Below are 21,518 nucleotides of genomic sequence, written 5' to 3' on the forward strand. Positions count from 1 at the left end.
TGGGAGAACCTCCTCCATTTGGCAAGGTAGGTCGCTCTTGTAGAGGACTTCCTACTACCAAGGAGAATTTGCTGGACCTGGTGAGAGCACCTGTGCTCCGTATCGTTTAGCCAGAGAGATACCACGCCGTGAGATGTAGCGACAGTAGGTTCGGGTGGAGTAGGCGACCTCGGTCCTGTGTGATGAGGTCACGATGGAGGGGGAGGGCAATCGGGGCGGTTATGGACAGTTCCAGCAGGGTCATGAACCAATGCTGGCATGGCCATGCCGGGGCAATGAGGATGACTGCCACCTTGTCCCTGCGGGTCTTGAGGAGGACCTTGTGGATGAGCAGGAATGGAGGGAAGGCATACCTCAGGCTCCCGCCCCACGGAATCGCGAAGGCATCTGCCAGCGAGCCCGGGCTGAGGTTCTGGTAAGAACAAAACTGAGGGCATTGGCTGTTGTCCTTGGTGGCGAAGAGATCCACCAAGGGAAACCCCCACCTCTGGAAGATCGAATGCAGAACGTCAAGTCTCAATGCCCATTCGTGCATGTGGTAGGACCGGCTGAGGTGGTCTGCTAACCCGTTTTGGACCCCTGGGAGATATGTTGCGATTAGGTGGACTGAATGGGCTATACAGAAGTCCCATAGGCGGAGCACCTCGTGACAGAGGGGAGAGGATCGGGACCCGCCCTGCTTGTTTATGTAGAACATGGCGGTAGTGTTGTCCGTCAGAACTGACAAGCTGTAGCCTATGGTGGTGTGAAAGGTCTGACAGGCGAGGTGAACCGCCCTTAGCTCCTTCAGATTGATGTGAAACAACTTTTCTTCCCTGGACCATAAGTCCTGGGTCCACAGGTCCCCCAGGTGCGCCCCACAACCCAGGTCCGACGCATCTGTTACTAACGTCAGAGTGGGTTGCGGGGCAGCGAAGGGGACCCCCTCACAAACCTGCTGCTGATCAAGCCACCAGCGGAGGGAGTTCAACACCTGAGACGGGATTGTCACCACCAGGTCTAAAGGGTCTCTGTTGGGGTGATACGTTTGGGCCAGCCACAACTGTAATGGCCTGAGTCTTAGGTGGGCATGTCTGACTACATGTGTGCAGGCCACCATGTGCCCTAAGAGTTGCATGCAGCACCTGGCTGTAGTCGTGGGAAATTGGACGGAGCCTACGACCCTTTGAATGGCCAAGAACCGTGACACCGGAAGACTTGCCCGTGCCACCACCGAGTCCAGGACTGCTCCTATGAAGTCCAGTCTCTGCGTGGGGATCAGTGAGGATTTGGGCACATTGACCAGTAGGCCGAGCTTGCAGAACACCTGTAGAGCCAGCGTCATGTGGGAGCAGACCTCAGCCTCCGACCTGCCCGCGAGGAGCCAGTCGTCCAAGTACGGGTACACGCGCATCCGTCTCTTCCGAAGAAAAGCTGCCACCACGGACATGCATTTTGTGAACACCCATGGGGCCGTTGCCAGGCCGAAGGGCAGGACCGTAAATTGAAAATGGCGCTGGTTGATGGTGAAGCGCAGGAACCGCCAGTGGGCCAGGTGGATGGCGATGTGAAAATACGCATCTTTCATATTGAGGGTAGCGTACCAATCCCCCGGATCCAGGGATGGGATAATAGCTCCAAGTGAGACCATACGGAAACGTGTTTTGATCAGAAATTTGTTTAGTCCACGTAGGTCCAAAATGGGACGGAGGCCCCCTTTTGCTTTGGGAATCAGGAAATACCTGGGAGTAGAATCCTTTCCCCCTTAGGTCCGGGGGGACCTCTTCCACTGCTCCTACTGCGAGGAGGGTCCGCACCTCCTGCATGAGGAGTTGCTCGTGAGAGGGGTCCCTGAAGAGGGACTGGGAAGGGGGATGGGAGGGAGGGGGCGAGGAGAACTGAAGGGTATAGCCCACCTCCACAGGGCCCAGCGGTCCGAAGTATATGTGACCAAGCACGGTAAAAACGGGACAGGCGGTCCCTGAAACATAGGAGGTGGATCCGGAATAGTGTGGTACGCTGTCCTCGATCGCAGCTTCAAAACCCTGGTTTATTTCCTGGCTGCGGCTTGCCTTGGCCATGATTTTGGCCCTGGTTAGGCGTATTGTTAAGTCTCCGCCTGTTATCCCTGCTGCGTCTGCGGTACGGTTCCTGTCGAGGAGGAGGGTGGTACTGCCTCTGTGGTGGTTGGGGCTTGAAGGGTTTCCTCTGTGTCACCGGGGTATGCATTCCCAACCAGTTGAGGGTCGCTCGAGAGTCTGAGGCTATGTAGTCTGGCATCCGTCTGGTCTGAAAACAAGCCTGACCCCTCGAACGGAAGGTCTTGAAGGGTGCTTTGCACCTCTGGTGGAAGGCCAGAAGCCTGTAACCATGCCGAGCATCTCACTACTACCCCCGACGCGATTGTCCTAGCAGCTGCGTCTGCAGAGTCAAGGGAGGCCTGTAGGGAGGTTTTAGCTACCGCCTTCCCTTCGTCCACTAGAGCCGTAAACTCGGGTTGCGAGTCCTAAGGCAGGGATTCCTTAAACTTGGAGACTAATGCCCAAGAATTAAAGTTGTGTCTGTTCAGAATCGCTTGTGATTAGTGATCCTCAACTGGAGGCCCCTGGACGAGTAGACTTTTCTCCCAAATAAGTCCAAGCGTTTCGCCTCCTTGGCCTTGGGGGCTGGGGCTTGCTGGCCATGACACTCATGTTCGTTGACCGCAGAGACGACTAGCGAACAGGGAGTTGGGTGAGAGAAGAGGAAGTCAAACCCTTTAGATGGGGTGAAGTATTTCCTCTCCACGCCTTTCGCAGTTGGTGCACTGGAGGCCGGTGTTTGCCATACTGTTTTGTAGTTGGACTGGACCGTTTTTATGATCGGGAGCGCAATCCTGTTGGGGCCCTCCGGACTTAAGATGTCGACCATGGGGTCCTCCTGCTCTACTGTCTCCTCCGCCTGCAAGCCCAGATTGAGGGCTACCCAGCGGAGCAGTTCCTGGTGAGCCCGATGATCAATCGGAGGAGGGCGAGACACTGTTGTGCCCGCCACGGCTTCGTCTAGGGAGGAGGAAGAGGTCAGGGCCTTTTGCGCATCTTCGTCTTCCTGCAACTGCTCACCGATCGGGCGCTCCTCTGGGGCCCGTCCCATGACATTAGTCTGAGACGGTACCGGGCTCGGTGCCAAGTCTGCCCCCTCTCACTCCGGTGGTCTGGAGACCGTGGCCTCCTTGCGAGAGGGTGGGCGCCACTGCGGAGAGCGGGACCGGTGTCCCGAGGGCCCAGATCTTGAGGTCCTGGACGGGGGGCCTTGCTGGTGGTAGGCCCAAGGGGTCCAGAATGGCCATTGTCCTGGCTGGCCCCATTGAGGATGCCAAGCGGCTTAGTGGTCCCTACTGGCCTGTGCCCTGTGGGCATATCCGCCGTTCCGGCCCGAGTCTGCGTCCGAAACCACGGACGGTTATCTGGAAGGCCACGGCAGTGCCGGTCTGGGGTCGGGAAGTAGTGCCTCCGTGACCGGGACCTGAAGTAGCGTCTTGCCGATCTGGACCTGGATCGGTACCAGTGACCACGGGATCGGGAACGACTACGGGTGGGCGGTCTCGGGGGTCGTGTAACTGACACGTCCCGGTGCCTATTTGAGTAGGGCTGCTGGGTCGGTGCCAGCCACTTACTGAGGCCTGACGGCTGTGGAGCTCTCTGCATGGAGGGAAGCCGGGAGTCCACCGAGGCGGAGCTCGACTGGGACCGGTGCCGTGAACAGTGCCGAAATGGCGACCATGATGGGCGCACCATTGCGGCTTGCCTCTGGATGGCAGTCTCGGCGGAATGTCTTTAGCTTGGATGGGGCCCTCAGCGGAAAATTCAACGAGGTCCTTTGCTGTCTCAAGTGTGTCCAGGGTGGAGGGCTGCTCCAAAAGCTCCTCCAGCCCTTCCTCCCCACTCGACGCGCCTATCCCGGGGCTCAACGGGCCTTTCGGCGCCAGAGCCACTGACACCGGGACCTGTGCCAGGCCCACAACAGCCTTAGACGCACTCGAGGTCTTCGTGGGTGCTGCCCTCTTATGCGGGGAGCGTCCTCGGGCCTTAGGTTGGCCCTTCGATTTTGTCGGCGAAGACGACCGATGCCGGAGGTGTTCTCGCTGATTCGGTGCCGTGAGCTTAGGGTGCCCCGCCGGTGCCGGGCCGGATCACGGACCAATGCCGGGGCACTCCGCACCGAGGCTGATGGTGCCGTTGAAGTGGAGGGCTGTAACGCCATCTCCATGAGCAGCTGCTTAAGGCGAAGGTCTCTCTTTCTTAGTCCTGGGCTTGAAAGCCTTATAGATCTTGCAGCGCTCTTTTTGGTGTGCTTCCCCCAGGCAACAGAGACACGAGTTGTCTGGATCGCTTAATGGCATAGGCTTACTGCACGTGGCACAAGCCTTGGGTGTGCGGCATGCCCCGCCGCCCAGGGCTGGTGCCGGGGTTGACCAAACACCTAATACATGAAGTTTGAGTATTTCTAAAGAACTGTTAACTGCTAAGCTTAACACTAGCTAATAAAGAACTGACACCTGTAAAGATAACACTAACGACTATGCTAAGGGACGCTCTCAAACGAGAGACAGAGTTGTTCCAACGCCTCCTTGGACGGTAAGAAGGAACTGAGGGAGGGTCGGGCCTGCAGGGATATATATACACACCCTAGAGTGGGGCGTCGCTCTGGCGGGAAGCGGAGGGCCCTGCCGGCTCGACGGGAGCCGCTGAGGGAAAAAGTTTCCGACGTCCATGCACGCAGCGCGCGCACACCTAATGTGTAATGGACGTGAACAATCACTTGAAGAAGAAAAAGTTTTTCCTAATATCCAAGGTCAGTTTCTCCCAAAGCCTTTTGAATGACAGCCCTGCTGTGCTTTAGATTAGCCACACCTGTCCTGAAAGGAAGAAAGATCTGGCACTTCCTGAATCCTGCAGAGTTTAATACATTTGATCAAAAGATCATTAAGCCATTCATTAGGAAAGAGACCAGGAAGTCTTCGTGGGTAGGTCAAGAAGAAAGCCTAACAGCAGCAGTGAAAGCTATGAGAATGCACTGGATACTAAAGAACACTCAGAATTAACAATGGTGCCTCCTCTGGAGTACAGCGTCTCATTTTCATAGCCTCACCTTAAAATATAGTGGAGGCTGAAAAGGCCCAGAAAGTCATTAGATTAAGGATGGAAACACTTAGGTCTGGTCTCTATTAGAGTTAGGATAATTCAAGGCAGCTTATGTCGACCTAACTGTGGAAGTGTCTATACTTAAATTTTGCTCTCATCAATGTAATTGCCCCGCTATGCCAACTTAGCTCCAGCTCCATGAGTGTCAGAGTCAATATAGTTAGGTCAACGCAGTGTCAGTGTTGACCCTGTAGTGCTTTTGTCAACGGTTACTGGCTTTCAGGAGCAGTCCCAGAACGCCCCAAACTGACAGTACAATTGATACAAGCACTGCTAGTGAGGACACACCGCTGACACAAGAAGCAAAATGTAGACATGTAATTACTGTGGCAGCTGTATGCCAACCTAAGTTAGGTCGGCTTAATTTTGTAGTCGAGACATGGCCTTAGCGATGATGAGAACTTGCGAAGGCTGGAACTAGTCAGCCTGGAAAAGGTTTGAAGTGACTTTATTGAGGAACGATACAGAAAACACTGATTGCTCTTGTATTATGGGGGAGGGTTGAAAGGACAAGTCTTATGCATAAGCAACTCCCACTACTGCTTGGAGCCTTTAACACCTATGGGGCTAGGTCAATTCACACCCACCCTGCAAGTCATTAAATGGCAGGAAGTTTAGATGCAATAAAGATTCATAGATTCTAGGACTGGAAGGGACCTCGAGAAGTCATCGAGTCCAGTCCCCTGCCCGCATGGCAGGACCAAATACTGTCTAGACCATCCCTGATAGACATTTATCTAACCTATTCTTAAATATCTCCAGAGATGGAGATTCCACAACCTCCCTAGGCAATTTATTCCAGTGTTTAATCACCCTGACAGTTCGGAACTTTTTCCTAATGTCCAACCTAGACCTCCCTTGCTGCAGTTTAAGCCCATTGCTTCTTGTTCTATCCTTAGAGGCTAAGGTGAACAAGTTTTCTCCCTCCTCCTTATGACACCCTTTTAAAAACCTGAAAACTGCTATCATGTCCCCTCTCAGTCTTCTCTCTTCCAAACTAAACAAACCCAATTCTTTCAGCCTTCCTTCATAGGTCATGTTTTCAAGACCTTTAATCATTCTTGTTGCTCTTCTCTGGACCCTTTCCAATTTCTCCACATCTTTCTTGAAATGCGGTGCCCAGAACTGGACAATACTCCAGCTGAGGCCTAACCAGAGCAGAGTAGAGCGGAAGAATGACTTCTCGTGTCTTGCTCACAACACACCTGTTAATACATCCCAGAATCATGTTTGCTTTTTTTGCAACAGCATCACACTGTTGACTCATATTTAGCTTGTGGTCCACTATAACTCCGAAACCCCTTTCTGCCATACTCCTTCCTAGACACCTTTCCTTTAGGCTACATAAGGAAAGGAACCCCTTTCCTTTAGGCTACATAATCTACCTATGCCACGTTAGCCCCAGGAGGACATCAACTTGAGCAAGGCCACCTGGTACCAGAGCCCAGAGAATTCAAAAGAGCCTCCTGCTGCAGGACACAAGCAGATTACAAGAGCCTGGAGAGTCCTGCTGAGACCCAGCAGCACCACATACCTGCAGCGCCTCTTTGGCTGCCTCACATTTTTCTCTGCGGCCAGAAATGATGATAATGTCGCACTTCTTTGGGGAAGTGGGATCAGTTTCCTTAGCTTCTTTTCCTTCCCCACTCTCCTCTCCATTCTCCTGCATGGCTGGTTCTGTGGCAGGGGCTGAGATCATGGAAACAAACAGAATAAGAATCTTCTCAGCGAGTACAGAATTGAGTTTCTGTAAGTGGTATTACTCCCACAGAGATCGGTACCAACCCTCCACCTTGCCCAGCAGGACCCCGAGGCACACAGGGAGGGTGACAGACTTTCACCATAAAGAAAGTGAGATTTTAATAGCATTTCATTAGTACAAGAGGTTACCTATCATCAGTGCTACTATTATGCCCTGCTCTGTACATAGGAGAACAGCCTCTCTCCAGCCCAAGAAAGAATTCCTCTTATTGCCCCTTCTGCATGGCACCCCCTGCTTACCCAGCAGCAGCAGATTGTAATAAGCATTACACATAGTCCAGCATTGCTGTCTGAGAACCCACATTCCCAGTTGCTTTTCTTTCAGTGCACAGACCCAGAATATTTCATATTAAAAGCAGCATATTCTACATCCATCAGGACTGTTGTCTAGTTTCATGCTCTGTTCACCACCTCCAAGTGATGTCCCCCTCTCTCAGCCCTCCCTCACACCTTATTTAACATGTGCAGTTAAACTTAAGGCAGCCAGGAATCAATGAGCCTTGCTGTGTGTGGTGTATACATTAGAGACCAAACTTGGCAATATGTAGTGGAGCAAACAAGCCATTCTCCTTTCACTTGGGGGAGTCGGAGAAGGGTAAGGAAAGGTGGTTTGTTTAAAAGTTCTCCATTTCCAAAAGAGTTTAAAAGGTAAAAGACTAAGTTTATAGAACCTCTACTGCTGTTTGTTGCACACCAAACAATAGCTCTCTCCTGCCATTGCAGTTAGGCTCCTTTAAGAACCAGGCCAAAAGGAGACCGAAGCAAAAGGACAGCAGTTCTAGTCCATATTGAGAACGAGATGCTGTCACGGTTGCCCGTTTTAGTGTTAGGCTTGGAGGAAGGCTAAGGACTGCACAGCTCAAAGCAGCAGTGTCCACTGGCAAGGCTCCCTCCTGCCCACATCGCCCCTATGCAGGGAGGGACTTAAACTGCATGACTTGGGTTCCCTCTGAAGGAGCAGCACAACCCCCAGCCATCTGGGTAGCTCAGAGCACCCCCGCAACACTGAAGTAGGGAACAGCCACTCTTACAGCCTCAGCTTCTAGTGAAGTAGAGTTCTCAAAAGCATCATACCTGGGTTCTCCTCCCTGTCGGGGAATTTGATTTGAACACCATAGTCGCGGGTGATCTGCTGAATTCGGGAACCTTTGGGGCCCATGATGGAGCGGTGAAACTTCTGGGGGATGGTGCACTCTATTGTCACCTGAGCATCCTGCATGTTTGACAGAGAATGCAGGTGAATTATTCAGGTGACACCTGTTGTCATGCACTCCCTCCCACTTGATCAAAATGCGATTCTCAAAGATTTGTCATCATAGCACGTTCATAGAGTCATGTGTGTCATAGGCAGGAAGGGAGCAGGGTGGAGGCAAAAGGTTGGGACTAGGGCTGTCAAGAACACTGTTAATAGAATACCTTTTATTTAAATATTTTTGGATGTTTTCTACATTTTCAAATATATTCATTTCAGTTACAACACAATACAAAGTGTACAATGCTCACTTTATATTTATTTTTGATTGCAAGCGTTTGCACTGTAAAAAACAAGAAATAGTATTTCAATTCACCTAATACAAGTAATGTAATGCAATCTCTATTATGAAAGTTGAACTCACAAATTTAGAAGTATGTACAAAAATACTGCATTAAAAAAAAGTAAAATTTTAGAGCTTGCAATTCCACTCAGTCCTATTTCTTGTTCAGCCAATCATTCAGACAAACAAGTTTGTTTACATTTACAGGAGATATTGCTGTCTGCTTCTTGTTTACAATGTTACCTGAAAGTGAGGACAGGTATTCTCATGGCCCTGTTGTAACCGGACTCGCAAGATATTTATGTGCCAGATGCGCATGCTTCAACTACCATTCCAGGGGGCATGCATCCATGTTGATGACGGGGTTTGCTTGAAAACCATCCAAAGCCGTGCGGATAGACGCATGTTCATTATCCGAATCAGATGCCACCAGCAGAAGATGGATTCTTTTTTGGTGGTTCAGGTTCTGTAGTTTCTGCATCAGAGCGTTGCTCTTTTAAGACTTCTGAAAGCATGCTCCATACCTAGTCCTGCTCAGATTTTGGAAGGCACTTCAGATTCTTACATCTTGGGTCGAGTGCTGTAGCTATCTTTACAAATCTCACATTGGTACCTTCTTTGCAGATTTGGCAAATCTGCAGTGAAAGTGTCCTTAAAATGAAAGCATGCGCAGGGTCATCATCCGAGACTGCTAGAACATGAAATATATGGCAGAATGAGGGTAAAACAGATCAGGGGACATACAATTCTTCCCCAAGGAGTTCAGTCACAAATTTAATTAACATTTTTTTTAAACACGTGTCATCAGCATGGAAGCATGTCCGCTTAAATGGTGGCCAAAGCATGAAGGGCATACAAATGTTTAGCATATGTGCCACGCAAATAGCTGTTCTTATTTACAATGTTACCAGAAACTGAGAAGAGGGCAGCATTATCTCCTGAAAATGTAAACAAACTTGTTTGTCTGAATGATTGGCTGAACAAGAATTAGGACTGAGTGGACTTGTAGCTTCCAAAGTTTTACATTGTTTTGTTTTTGAGTGCAATTATGCAACAACAAAAATAAAATCTACATTTGTAAGTTGCACTTTCAGGACAAAGATTGCACTACCGTACTTGCATGAAGTGAACTGAAAAATACTATTTCTTCTGTTTATCATTTTTACAGTGCAAATATTTGTAATCAATATACATACTTTGATTTCAATTAAAACACACAATACAAGATATATATGAAAAATGCAGAAAAACATCCAAAATATTTAATAAATTTCAATTGGTAATCTTTTGTTTAACAGTGCGATTAAAACTGCAATTAGTCATGAGATTATATCTCTATATTTAGATTTTTTTTTTTATTTTTTTTTATTTTGAGTTAATCATGCGAGTTAACTGCGATTAATCGACAGCCCTAGTTGGGACAGAGCAACAGTTATTCTGTCCAATACATTTCCAGAATCCCTTGTACCTCCGTGTCCAAGAAACAAAAGACAGCCTGTCCTCCAAAAGCTACCCCACACCTGACTAAGGGCCACAGACCAGAACTCCATTTCCATGTGCATACCTCTCCTTCACGAGGCTCTTCAGGGGGAGGGAGGCTGGGGAACAGCTTGTTTTGGAGGCAAGGACAAGATCACAGGCACTTACCTGCTGGTGAGTTGTAAGAGCCAGCCTTGGGAGGATTGGCTCCAATTCTTGAGCCAGGAACCCCAAAGTTAGCACCCATTGCCTGAAGTGCTTTGTGCACCATCTCCCAGATCGGTATGTGTCAGAGTCGGGAGCAAGTGAAAGCTACTCTTTAATAAGACAGTGTTGAAAGTACAGCTCCTCACCTCCCCCAGAAGACACCAAAGGGCTGAACTGAGCAAGCCAGAAAGATACCTAGAAGAGAATTAGGGACCCCTAACCACCACCCTTCTGCTCCTACAATGAGAGGGGAGGCAGGGACCTTGAGCGGAGGAGGACTCATAGGCATTAAGGAATTGAAGTGCACAGGAAACACAGCAGAGTCTTGGCCAAGAAGAAACTGCCAACCCAAACAGCTGGCTAAGGGAAGGCCAAAAGGGGACGTATATCTCCTCCCAGCCAGGCCGCTGGGAAGGCCAGGTACCTTTCCTAGGCTAGGATCTAATTAGGGGATTATCCTGGAGATTCCTAGGTTTTGACCCAGGCTCAGTGTCAGATACACTATAGCAGGTCACATGGGCCCCAGGTTCCTCAGGTCAGAGACTGGGCAAAAAACAGGATCCTCCACATTACATGGAGCAGGGGATTTTTGGGGGGAGGAGGGGTGGTACAGAAAAGGGACTTGTGATACATGCAAGAAATAGAGTGGCTGCTTCTTAATAAAACAAGCCTGCTGGGACACACACCAGGTCCTCAATGATCTCCAGGATGCGTTTCTTGGCTGCCTCCACACAGTCCTTTGCTCCCTTGAGGGTGACCTTGTCACTCTGGGTGCCAGAGCGGGGGAAACTGACCATCACACCACCATATTCATCAGCAATCTCACGGAGAACCTGCCCTCTCCGGATTACAAAGTGTCGGTGGTGCTTGGGGTCCACCACCATGAAGTCCTCAACCACATTATCCTGCGGAGAGGAGACATTACACAGTGATGTTTATTCATTGCACTACTTCTGGATTAAAAAAATCCCTTCCATAGCTCACAACATGGGACACTCCTCTACACTGCACACAACCCACTTCTCTAATGAAGAGCATGCATATCTTAATTCTTGAGCTCCTACCAGGGCCTCTCAAATAGACATGTCATCCATATCCAGGGCCAAGCAGTTCCTCCCAACTGACAGGTTAGCACCTGCTACCACCTACGCTGCAGAGAAACACACATGGGAAGTGTGGCTAGAAAGACGGAAGTGAATGGAGGAAGCCTCCCTCACCAGATTCTTGATGAGTGCCTCCAACTCCTTCTGAGCCTCCTTGACAGCCCCCTCGGTCCCCATGATGGTAATCAGCTCCTGGTCTTTGTCTTCAGAGGTTGGGAAGATGATGCGGGCCCCTGTGTTATCACGCACCTTGCGGATATTGCCACCACCTTTGCCAATCAGGAATTTGTGATACTCTGGCTTGGCACGAAGGTCCACTGTGTAACTTTTAGTTTGCTAATGGAGGTCAGCCCCCGCCAGAGAACAAAGCACAAATGAGTACTCAAGAGTACATGCAAACACAATTATTTCACCATCAGAATATATGGAGAAACTTCTGGAATAAATTTGTGTACATGCACATTTGGCTAAGCATGACTAGTGTGACAGCCTAGAAATCCAATCTTTCAAAGTAAAAACAAACTAGAAGCATTCTGGTATCTGCAAGATCAGAGATGTTACTTCATGTTCTCCAGGCATCAGAATGTTTGCACCATGAGAACTTGCAATTTGGGAGGATGTCACCTTACTTCAGATATGCCACAACGCAATCCAGTAAGAATGCAGCAGGATTAAAATGGTACTGAAAGCGGACGGGAGCAGGACCAAGTGAGCCAGAGAACTGCTCATTCACAAGATGGGCCAAACCCATAGCAGGATAAGCTAGTGTCACGCCACTGGCCAGCTATGCAGGCTTACTGCATCTGAGAGTCTGGCCCAGAACATGAGAGTACACAGCACTTTCACCAGGCAGCCATTTCCAGGAAAGTTTTGTTAATAAATAAAGTGGCCAGTCATGCATCTTAGAGTAACGTCCTGTCACTTGAGACCCTAATTACATCTGTAATTATATCAAGGGATGTGAAAAAATAATGCCACTCATTTGGAATCTGCAGGCATGGGCTAAGGCCAGATAGGAGGGAGGAGTGAAGGAAAGTTGCCTCTCTCTGAGTTTAACTAACTCCAGTCACACACCAGTGTGTTTCAATTCCAAGTGGGGGGGAGGGGTGTGTGTGTGTGTGTGTGTGTGTGTGTGCGCGCACACAACGTTTCTGCTCCTTCATCCTGACCCAAAGAGGCATTTGAGCAAAGGGCAAATCAAACAAGGGGGTTAAGTTACTTTGCTGGCAAAGCAGCTAGTTCTTTTACTAACTGGAAAACCACCAGGATTAGGGCCTCTTGTCCTAGGAGTGGTGGTACCAGTGTTCCAACTGCGTTTACAGTAGGAGTATAGTGACCCAAAAGACAGGGCCCCCCTTATACTGTCCACCCCACCCAGCACCTCTTTGTGGTAAGGCACACAGAGGGGGATCGATCACACATTAAGAGGGAAGAGATTGGTTGGCTCTGATCCTTCTACCTATTTGCAGGGCTCACCTTCTCCTCTGCCAGGTGCAGCAGCTGTTTCTTGGCCTTCTCCACATCCTGAGCAGGGCCCCTGATGGTGACGGTATCACTGCCAGAGCCCTCTGTGGGAAAGTGGATGTGGACCCCACCACACTCCTCCATGATCGAGCGAATGAAGCGACCTTTGGCACCAATGAGAGAGTTGTGGAGCTTTGAGGGGATGGAGACCTCAACCTCTGTGATGTCCGCCTAGGAGAAGAAGCCAGGGCATTAAGATTGGATTGTATGGCAACTTGTTGGGAGGAGACTGTTGAGGTAAGGGGGAAGCAGACCCAGGCAGTCTGTTCCTCTTCTGCGGATATCAGAACACTGAGATTATTGGGGATTTCAGTATTGGGAGATGACCACACAACCGCTTATTAAAAAGCAAATCTGAGCAGAGGATTTGGGATATCTGCCAAGCAGCAGCTGGATGTGCCTGCACATGCCAGTCTCCCAGCACAATAATGGGCACTGGGAAAAGTATTACCCCCCCTCCCATGGCATGGTTACCTTTTGGGCACAAAGAAGAGTTTTAGTAGATGATGCTTCTCTCAGAAGAGAAATGAATAATATATATTCAAAAAGATTCTGGTCAGAAGTATTGGCTGGATTCATGACAACCTCCACATGGAGACAAGTGGCTGCAATACATACCACTGGAAATTGTATCCTGGACTTGTCTTTCCTAGATGTTCTCAGGATTAGGCAGGTAGATTTTTTGCCTACTTTGGTGACCTGACAAAGCTTGCTATGTTTTGAGGACTCAGTTCAATTTGGTGGTCCTCAATTATCTGGGGAGATTGGTCTCAAATTAAAGCAACCTCTGTATTAAACATTTTATTAAGCAGTTCAGTTGCTAGCACGGTTAACATTCAGAATTTGAACAATGAAAGAATTTTTTTTTTTTTTTTTTTTTTAAAGTTTCCTTGAGTTCAGCTGTCTTTAATATAGGATTTTTAGCATCAGCTCTCAAGATTTGCAACCTAATAAGCTGGATACGGAAGCCTGACTAAAGAAACTGCCAAGACAATTAGGCATAAGACAAGAACCTCATGGGAAAGGACCATAAGTATCTTTTGCTGAGAAGCTGGGCTCTTTGATCTTAAGCATGCTAACATTCAAGTCATGAACTCAACACATAAGAGACTGGATTCTTTAAGTTTAACTACCTCCTGTATAATTAGTTTGCATCGTTTGTGTGTATTTAAGGTGATGTCAAGTCACCTATGTTTTGTCAGGCCTCTGTGCTCCATTTATAACACCTTAAATTAACCAGTTCCTGTTACCAGCTCTTTTTGGATGGAGAGAATTCGGTGGCGAGCGGCTTCACAGTTTGCTCTCTTGCCAGTGATGATGATTGTCTCCGAGTTGCTGTTCTCTGCTGGGAGATCGATCTTGGTGTTGCTTTCCTCACGGATCTGCAATAAGAAACAAATACATGTTTGAGGTTGAGCATGGAGGAGGAAGCTCTGGAAGGCTAAGTTTTACTTCACCACCAAGCAGGTGGTATTGATGAGTGGAAGGTAGCTGAAGGCAGAGAGAATTAAGGAACTTTGTAGAACATTTGAGGGCCAGTAGCAACGTCACCTTTTTGATGTTGGCACCTCCTTTCCCAATGATGTTCTTGTGGAATTGTTTGAAGATGGGAACAGAAATAGAAAAGCTGTTTTCAACCTTACAAAAAGAAAGAATAGAATTAGTTAGCTGAGGAGATGAAGTCACACCAACAAGCTTGGTCATGCCTCACCCTTTCTATTTCTGTTAGGATTTCTTAAAACACCTGGAAAAGAGCCTTTGTTTACCATTCTGCCTAGAAGTTGCCTGACTGCTGATGAGAGAAGGTCAGAAAAGTAAATTAACTCAAAAACAGACTGAAGCTATGGGTTTGGGAGGTGATCCCCTTCTCACTCAGTTATCCTGGAGCCACTGGAAGAAGAGCTGTCCCTTCATTACTAAACATCAGCACAATGCAGGTGTCTCACCCATCTGCTGTACATTCTAAGGTTTCAGACAAAGCTCAAGTGTGATGTCAGCACAGAGTTATCCTCTGTCCCAAAACTAAAGACTGGGAGGTGGGGAAGACAACACAGGAAGCTCTCATACCAGGTCTGCCACCATCTTCTGCATGTACTTTGTGCATTTTTCCACTTCGTTCTTGGGTCCTCTAAGTTGGACAATGTCACTCTTCTGTGCTGGGTCTGGGAAGTTGATGATAACCTGCAAGAGGTGGTCACTTAATGGCAGAATCACGTAACATGCAAAGGTGTGATTGGCATAGCACAGCACAATTCCTCTGTCCCAAGAATCAGTAACCCTTCAGTAGAAAGGATCTTTGTGTTAAAGAACATTCTTGCTAAGGAGGGACAGAGTGACACACAAATTGCAAATTGCAGCTTGCTAGGAGAAGCCTTACCTCTGGGAATTTATCTCGGATTTCCCGGATCCGCTCACCCTTCTGCCCAATGATGGTTCGATGGAATCTCTGCTCAATAATTAGGTCCTTGGTACGTTCGTTTTCCTGAGAACATATAGATGACAATTATGTTTTCATCAGGATGAGTTCCATGCCCTTTATTTACTTCATTTTGCGGGATGGCAATTGATCAGGCAGTCACGTCTTTCAGATAACTCATCTTCTATGCCAGACTAGAGCTACTTTTCCCTAAAGCTGAAAAGTGGACTCAAACACCCATAGACAAACAATAAATTTACTCTGCTTCCAGCAAGAGTACAGTATGGTACACAAGTGCTGGTTGTGGGGAAAGGCCACCTTTGCTCTAATTCCAGAAGTAGTCATAAGAAATGGTATAGACACATTGCTAATGGGGTCTCTGTTAGTCAAAGTCAATTCTGTGGTGCTTTCTTGCTCACCATACGTGAAGCAAGTTCCAGCAGCTCTTTCTTGGCCTGGTGGACACCTTGAGGGTCTCCTTCAATTCTGATCAGGTTGCTCTTCTCATTGTCTGGAGGAATACGCACAGACACCTTGTACTGATCTTTGATCCTGTTAACTGCAAGAGAAAGATTTTGCTGAAACACTCGTCCATTCTGTCACACCTACCAGTGCAGGACTGGAAGCTAGGAGGTGTCATTACAACAGTTCTCTCATATAGGGATTACCTGAACCCTAGGCCAGCCTCTCCAAAAGGGGGGGGGGGAAGGGGAGGAGAAGAGGGGGATTTTTAAAAAGAGGTGGTGAGGTAAAGCTTTTCCACCTGGGAGCTCAGCAAAAAGCAGGATTGTCTATTGCACAATAAAAAACACTCAGCAAGAACCTACAAGAACAGACAGCACAGCGTCTACAGATACAAGGAATGCAGTATCTGCCACTTATTCCTGGAACAACAACAACTTGAATCAGATGTTCCTTCTGCAGGCACAAATAGGCATGAACTTAGAATCTACTCTCCAGGACCATCTTCCCAGATAATTTTTTCTATTAGTTAAACCTTTCCTCTTAAGTTAACTCTCCACCCTGATCTGGAGGGAGGCCTCTCATCTTGGATGAAGAGGTTTTACACTCATCTAATCCTCCAGGACAACTTCAAGAGTTAAAATAAGTCTTGTAGCTTGCGCCTCATCTAATGTTCCTTGAGTGAACAGCCCTTTTGAGAAGCTGCTGATCAGTGTAAAGACAACATGTGATATTAATACAGCCCGTGGAATTTCAGCCACTGTCTAATGAAGATTAAGGAGATGGATAAAATACAGCTGTAAGAGCATATTACATTGCCCATAAAAAGGCATCTCACTCACTATTGGCTCCATTCTTTCCAATGAGGTGTCGGTGGAACTTGTGGTCAACATTGATCTCCACATAATCCATCCGGTTTATCTGCAAAGAGCAGTGCAGGGTTAGGTAGACTGCAGAGCACTAGTTCTTGCATCTGTTGTCCATAATAACTGGCTATCAATGCTAGCCCTTTGACAACTAATCACAAACACTCCTACTGCTGCTGAGTTGAACAGCATCATTAAGTTACTCTGGTCTGTATTAGTAGTGCCCAGTGTGTGAAACACTAAGCCGCCATGCAATCTCACCAGTCCTAAAGTGAAAGCCTTCTCTTGGGCAGCTACCACCACCTGAAAGAGTCTTCTTGTATTGCATCAACACCACTTCACCTCTTAGTAAGTCTTAAGGCAAATTACTGAGAGTCAGAGGATGCTTCATGATGAATGCTTTAATTTCAACTCATTGTACGTGTCTAAACTGCCTGCTTTTTGTCACATCCCTGTCCCCCATCTGCGGGTATAATGTTTATGAAAGAGGATTTGCAAGCTGGTCCTTGTTTCTTGTTACTGCCATCTCTGCATTCTTCTTACTTTTACAATAGCTCGGAGCCTTACCCCACTGAAGCTACAACATGCCAACTCACCAGATCCTTGACCATGACCTCAATCTGTTCCTGAGCCACATTCACGTCCTCTGTGGGTCCCTCAAGGGTGATTTTATCCTCCCCTTCAGTGAACTCGATATGAACCTTTAAACAAGACAAGGAAAGCCGTAAAAGCTTCAAGACGCGCAACCCAGATCAATGCTGCTCGCCATGACAAAGCCATCCATCTCTGCTGCTGAGGGCTGATTTGTTTCCCTCCAACTTGGGGAGCACACAAGTTGCATGTTATCCTTTGCTTATTTTTATGAAGGGATGACCACCTATATCAAAGGCCACATGGTTGAGTGTCTAGAGCAGGTGCCCTGGGGTCTACTCCTGACTCCCAGAATGACTTTGGGCACCTCACTCCACCTATGATCTCCATTTTACAGATGGGGGGGGGGGGGGGGGAAATCAGCTTACTGACCCTTTGAAGCCCGTGAATGACAGCACCATACAGAAATGCAATTACTACATCTTGAGGTTGTTTAATAAGAATTGCACAAACTTTCATATCGAGAATTCAGCCTGTCTTACTGATTATTTGAACCTATATAAAAAAAGGAGATATTCTGAAGGGAAAAATGGTATTACTGATCCCAACTGCAAGAGCATCTTGTAAAGAAGGATACTCTCTTCTCCATTCCCGTCCATTTCTAGCGACAAGCCTATAATATTTACCAGAGATCTAGACACCTTTAGAGAGGTTCGGAGAGAAAGGGCAGAGACCATTTTTCTAAGGAAAGGCAGAGGAGTTGAGTGAAGTGGGTGAGGCTGCCATGAACTGTCTATACCTTTGGCATCTGCTGAGTGATTTTGGCCAGATTTTGTCCCTTCTTTCCAATGATGAAACGGTGAAGCCAAGAGGGGGCAGAGACTGAGGAGACGGTGAAGCTGTTAGCCTAGGGGAGAGGAAAGACTATGAAGGCTCGTCACAACATACCCACCATACAAGGGCTATTGCAGCTTGCATCTCAGCACCAGCCTTGTTAGTACAGAGTTCTCAAGTTAGCTATCCATATACAAGAGCACAATGGAGATGCTCATGGCCTCCAGATGCTTGGGGATCCATTCAAATCTATGCCTTTTAACCAGAGTAGCTCAGAAAGTTGCTTATGGGGGGGCCCCCCAATCTAAAAGACATGGCTTGGCAACTTAAGCTGACATGTACTATTTATGCATTACCTTGGCATAGACTTCAGTCAATGCCTGCCCAAGTTTTTCAGGCTCGCCACGCAGTATCACCGTCTCAGAGCTGCTGTCAGTGGGTGGGATCTCGACTGAGACTCCAGTTTTCTCCAAGATCTCCTGCAGGGAATTCCCCTTAGGGCCAATGACATATTTGTGCTGGGACTTTTTCACCTCCACTGCAATGGTCGTAGTCTTTTTTTTCTGTGTGGGGAAGAGGTGTGAGGGCATCAATCAAAAGTGGCAGGGAAAGAAAAGGGGGGAAAAACCACCAGATTCTGGGCAAAGCGTTTTACTGTAAGGAGCAGGATAAGGAAGAAAAAAAAAATCAACCAGTTGTAGGGTAATCCAGGACCATTTTTTTTTTTTTTTTAAAGTTGGGCTCTTGCTGGGATCTATGATCAAATCTGGTGCTTATAAGGATTTTCAAGTAAAGCACGCCATCTGCTATTAGATTGTAAACTCCCTGGGGCAAGGACAGCCATATGTGCATGCACACATGTATATTGTGCCTACCTTGATTCCCAATTGTGTTCTCAAGCTGATACCCAGACTGCAATAAGTACATGAGTTATATGATAGGGATTTCAGCAAAGGTAAAGTATTCAGACTCCGCCATGGGGGAGCAGTCCTGCGATTCATAGCTGGAATATCAATAGCAGCTAATGGAAAGTTAACAGGAGAGACATGTACTCTGCAGCTATCATAACAAGCTATCTAGTCTCCAAGCCCCATTTGTCCTGAAATTCCTCTCTCCCTCAGTTTTGGGTTTTGTTTTTTTAAAATTTAAATCAGATGCAATTCCTTGTGGCAGGCTGACCACATAAGAAATGTTAGAAGCTGAACATTCAATACCTCACCACACCACAAGACCCACTTTTCTCCAACAGCAGATGGTCAACACGGCTGACCAGATCCAACAGACATAAAACTTATGGGAAGGGTAACAAAAAGGGGTCAACAAGAGGAGTATATGGTGGGTAACATAACGTAGGGAGGAAGAGGCAGTTATGAATGCGAGAGATTCTCTCTAGAGCACCCATACCTTCTCCTCATAGATCTTCTTAATACGAGCTACAGCTTGGGCCAGCTGCTCCTTTTCACCTGTGAAGACTATCTCTGTCTTGTTGACGCTGGGTGGTGGAATGTTGATGCGTGTCCCTGTCTCCTGCATGATCTCACTCACCAGCTTGTTGAAAGGGCCAGCAATGAAGGGGTGGTACACTTTATCCACATCCAGTCTCTCCACTGCACGCTTATCCTTCACAAAGGCAAAACAAGACAGATTATTCACAGAGCTCCATGGGTATGTTCTAGGTAAAGTGTGCTGGAAAGTCCCCACTCTGGAGAGCAGAGTTCTCAAGTATGGACTTCTTACTTCTCTACAAGAGTGCCCTATACTCCTGGATACAAGTATCCCTTGTGTTCATAATCCTTTTAAAATTCATCCCTTAAATCTTCAGCTCCTGTAAAGAGCCTTACTACCTATATCATGACAACATTCCCATCCATGAAACCCCTCCTCCTTTCACCTGGCACCTATAGCCTTTTTCACCCCAAGGATCTCATAACATTTTAAAAGGGTAATACTTCCTATCCGTCTTTGTAGAAACGGAAAGGTGGAGGAACAGAGCCAGTGGCACGCAGGGCTTGAGGCCAGGGCTCCTGACTCCTAGAGCTGCACTTTGACCACTAAACACAACACTGTCTCTCCACTGAACTATGGTCCTTTTGTACAATGAGGCTGCACCATCTTGTGCGACAGCATGCATCTACCTGTTCCCAGGAGCCAGGGAAGATGGTGCCACTCAGATACCTGCTCAGCGGAGATCAGCAGGATCTCGTGTCGGGCCTTCTCTATCCCTTCCTTGGTGCCGGTGATCTTGATCTGGTTGCTGGGGTCATCCGGGCGGGGGATCTGGATTTTGGTTGCAGTTTTGAGCTCCAGGTCCTGCAGCTTCTCGCCGTTCTTGCCAATGACAAAGCGATGATGCTCCTTGGGAATGGCAACTGTCGCTGAAGCCTGCAACACAGGAACCAAACACTGGAATGAGTACTCATCTGTCATGGTCAGAAACAGAAGACCCAAGTTAGCTGCCTCTCAGGATGGCGTTACAGAACAAGACAAGTCCCCTTAGCCAGGGGTTATGTTCTGTCTCAGGAATAAGATACTGATTATTTCCTTCTATGGAGCCTGTATTACCAACAAAAATGAAAAATTAATTGCTTTCCTCACCCAAATAGTAGTATTTTGAGTTAATTTAGATCTTGTAAGAGATATGAGAAGGAAGCTCTGGAGACTGAAGTCCCCTAGTCACTGATGGCAAGGTCCCCTAGATACACCATGGGCAGGAGCAGCACAAGCAACTTTGTACTGCAGCTACAGTTTAGAGAGCCTGCCTTGAGGATGTGTGTTGATTCAGACTTTTGGCCTCTGCTGCTAAGGTTGTCGAGACCTTAGCATGTGGGCACTTGTTCACTAGGGACTCCATCAAGACCACTTATTTCACAGAGAGCAGACAGCTATTAGATGGTAACCTTTGCTCACTACTGAAGTGGTACATTTGAACATGTGCTCTACTAGCAAAAGGCACTGTTCCTGGAGTCATCCCAGGACTGTAGAGGCTACTTTTCCAGAACCTACTCTCTGAATCTGCCATTAAGGGTTAGGTATGTGCTTGGGAATATTTCCTTTTCTTGTATATCCCATCACTTCAGTTTTAACCTTTTTGCTATCTTGGTGGCTTATGATCCTATGGGATCTCTTGATGCCAGTTCATGTATATAGAGACTTTAAGAAGTTACACACACACACACACACACGAGAAAAAGTCAAGGCAAACAAAAATTTTTAGTGGTGTAGCCTATAGACACAACTTGGGCTTCAACTCTGCTGCCTGCTACTTTTTTGGGGGGGTGGGGCTGGGGGGGGGGGGGGGGGGGAGTTTAAAACAAGAGATACAGGGATGAGGAAGGGGGTGGAAAAAGATTCTGGGCAAGTGCGATAGGAAACCTTAGCCCAATATCCCCAAATGTGCTGTATTTGAGCAAAAAGTACTCTCCTACAGCACTCCCAGATGTGCCCCATTCTAAAGCCTGTATCATTGTTTACAATCGGATTGGGTGAGATGTGTGGGTGGAAAGGTACTGTTGTGGTGTGTACATTAGCGTTATCAATGGCAACTGCCTCTACTGGAAATGCATTTGAGAAACCTTAAC

The 21,518-nt window shown here is 47.7% G+C and overlaps 1 protein-coding gene across 3 annotated transcripts in view; it reads right to left on the minus strand.

The window, feature by feature from the left end:
• Window positions 1-21,518, minus strand: part of HDLBP (high density lipoprotein binding protein) — a 92,044-nt gene that overhangs the window by 26,174 nt on the left and 44,352 nt on the right. For all 3 annotated transcript variants that reach the window (XM_054038935.1, XM_054038936.1, XM_054038937.1), the window contains exons 6-21: window positions 20,116-20,322; window positions 19,345-19,560; window positions 18,297-18,503; window positions 17,906-18,013; window positions 17,112-17,216; window positions 16,492-16,570; window positions 15,607-15,746; window positions 15,149-15,253; window positions 14,839-14,952; window positions 14,323-14,409; window positions 14,022-14,153; window positions 12,724-12,942; window positions 11,362-11,583; window positions 10,831-11,049; window positions 7,998-8,136; window positions 6,697-6,851 (exon numbers count right to left, since the gene is read on the minus strand). In XM_054038935.1, the coding sequence (XP_053894910.1) occupies window positions 6,697-6,851; window positions 7,998-8,136; window positions 10,831-11,049; window positions 11,362-11,583; window positions 12,724-12,942; window positions 14,022-14,153; window positions 14,323-14,409; window positions 14,839-14,952; window positions 15,149-15,253; window positions 15,607-15,746; window positions 16,492-16,570; window positions 17,112-17,216; window positions 17,906-18,013; window positions 18,297-18,503; window positions 19,345-19,560; window positions 20,116-20,322 (2,454 nt within the window). The remainder of the gene's footprint in view (window positions 1-6,696; window positions 6,852-7,997; window positions 8,137-10,830; window positions 11,050-11,361; window positions 11,584-12,723; window positions 12,943-14,021; window positions 14,154-14,322; window positions 14,410-14,838; window positions 14,953-15,148; window positions 15,254-15,606; window positions 15,747-16,491; window positions 16,571-17,111; window positions 17,217-17,905; window positions 18,014-18,296; window positions 18,504-19,344; window positions 19,561-20,115; window positions 20,323-21,518) is intronic.

The sequence above is a fragment of the Malaclemys terrapin genome, chromosome 9, assembly GCF_027887155.1.
Source record: "Malaclemys terrapin pileata isolate rMalTer1 chromosome 9, rMalTer1.hap1, whole genome shotgun sequence".
NCBI lineage: Eukaryota > Metazoa > Chordata > Testudines > Emydidae > Malaclemys > Malaclemys terrapin.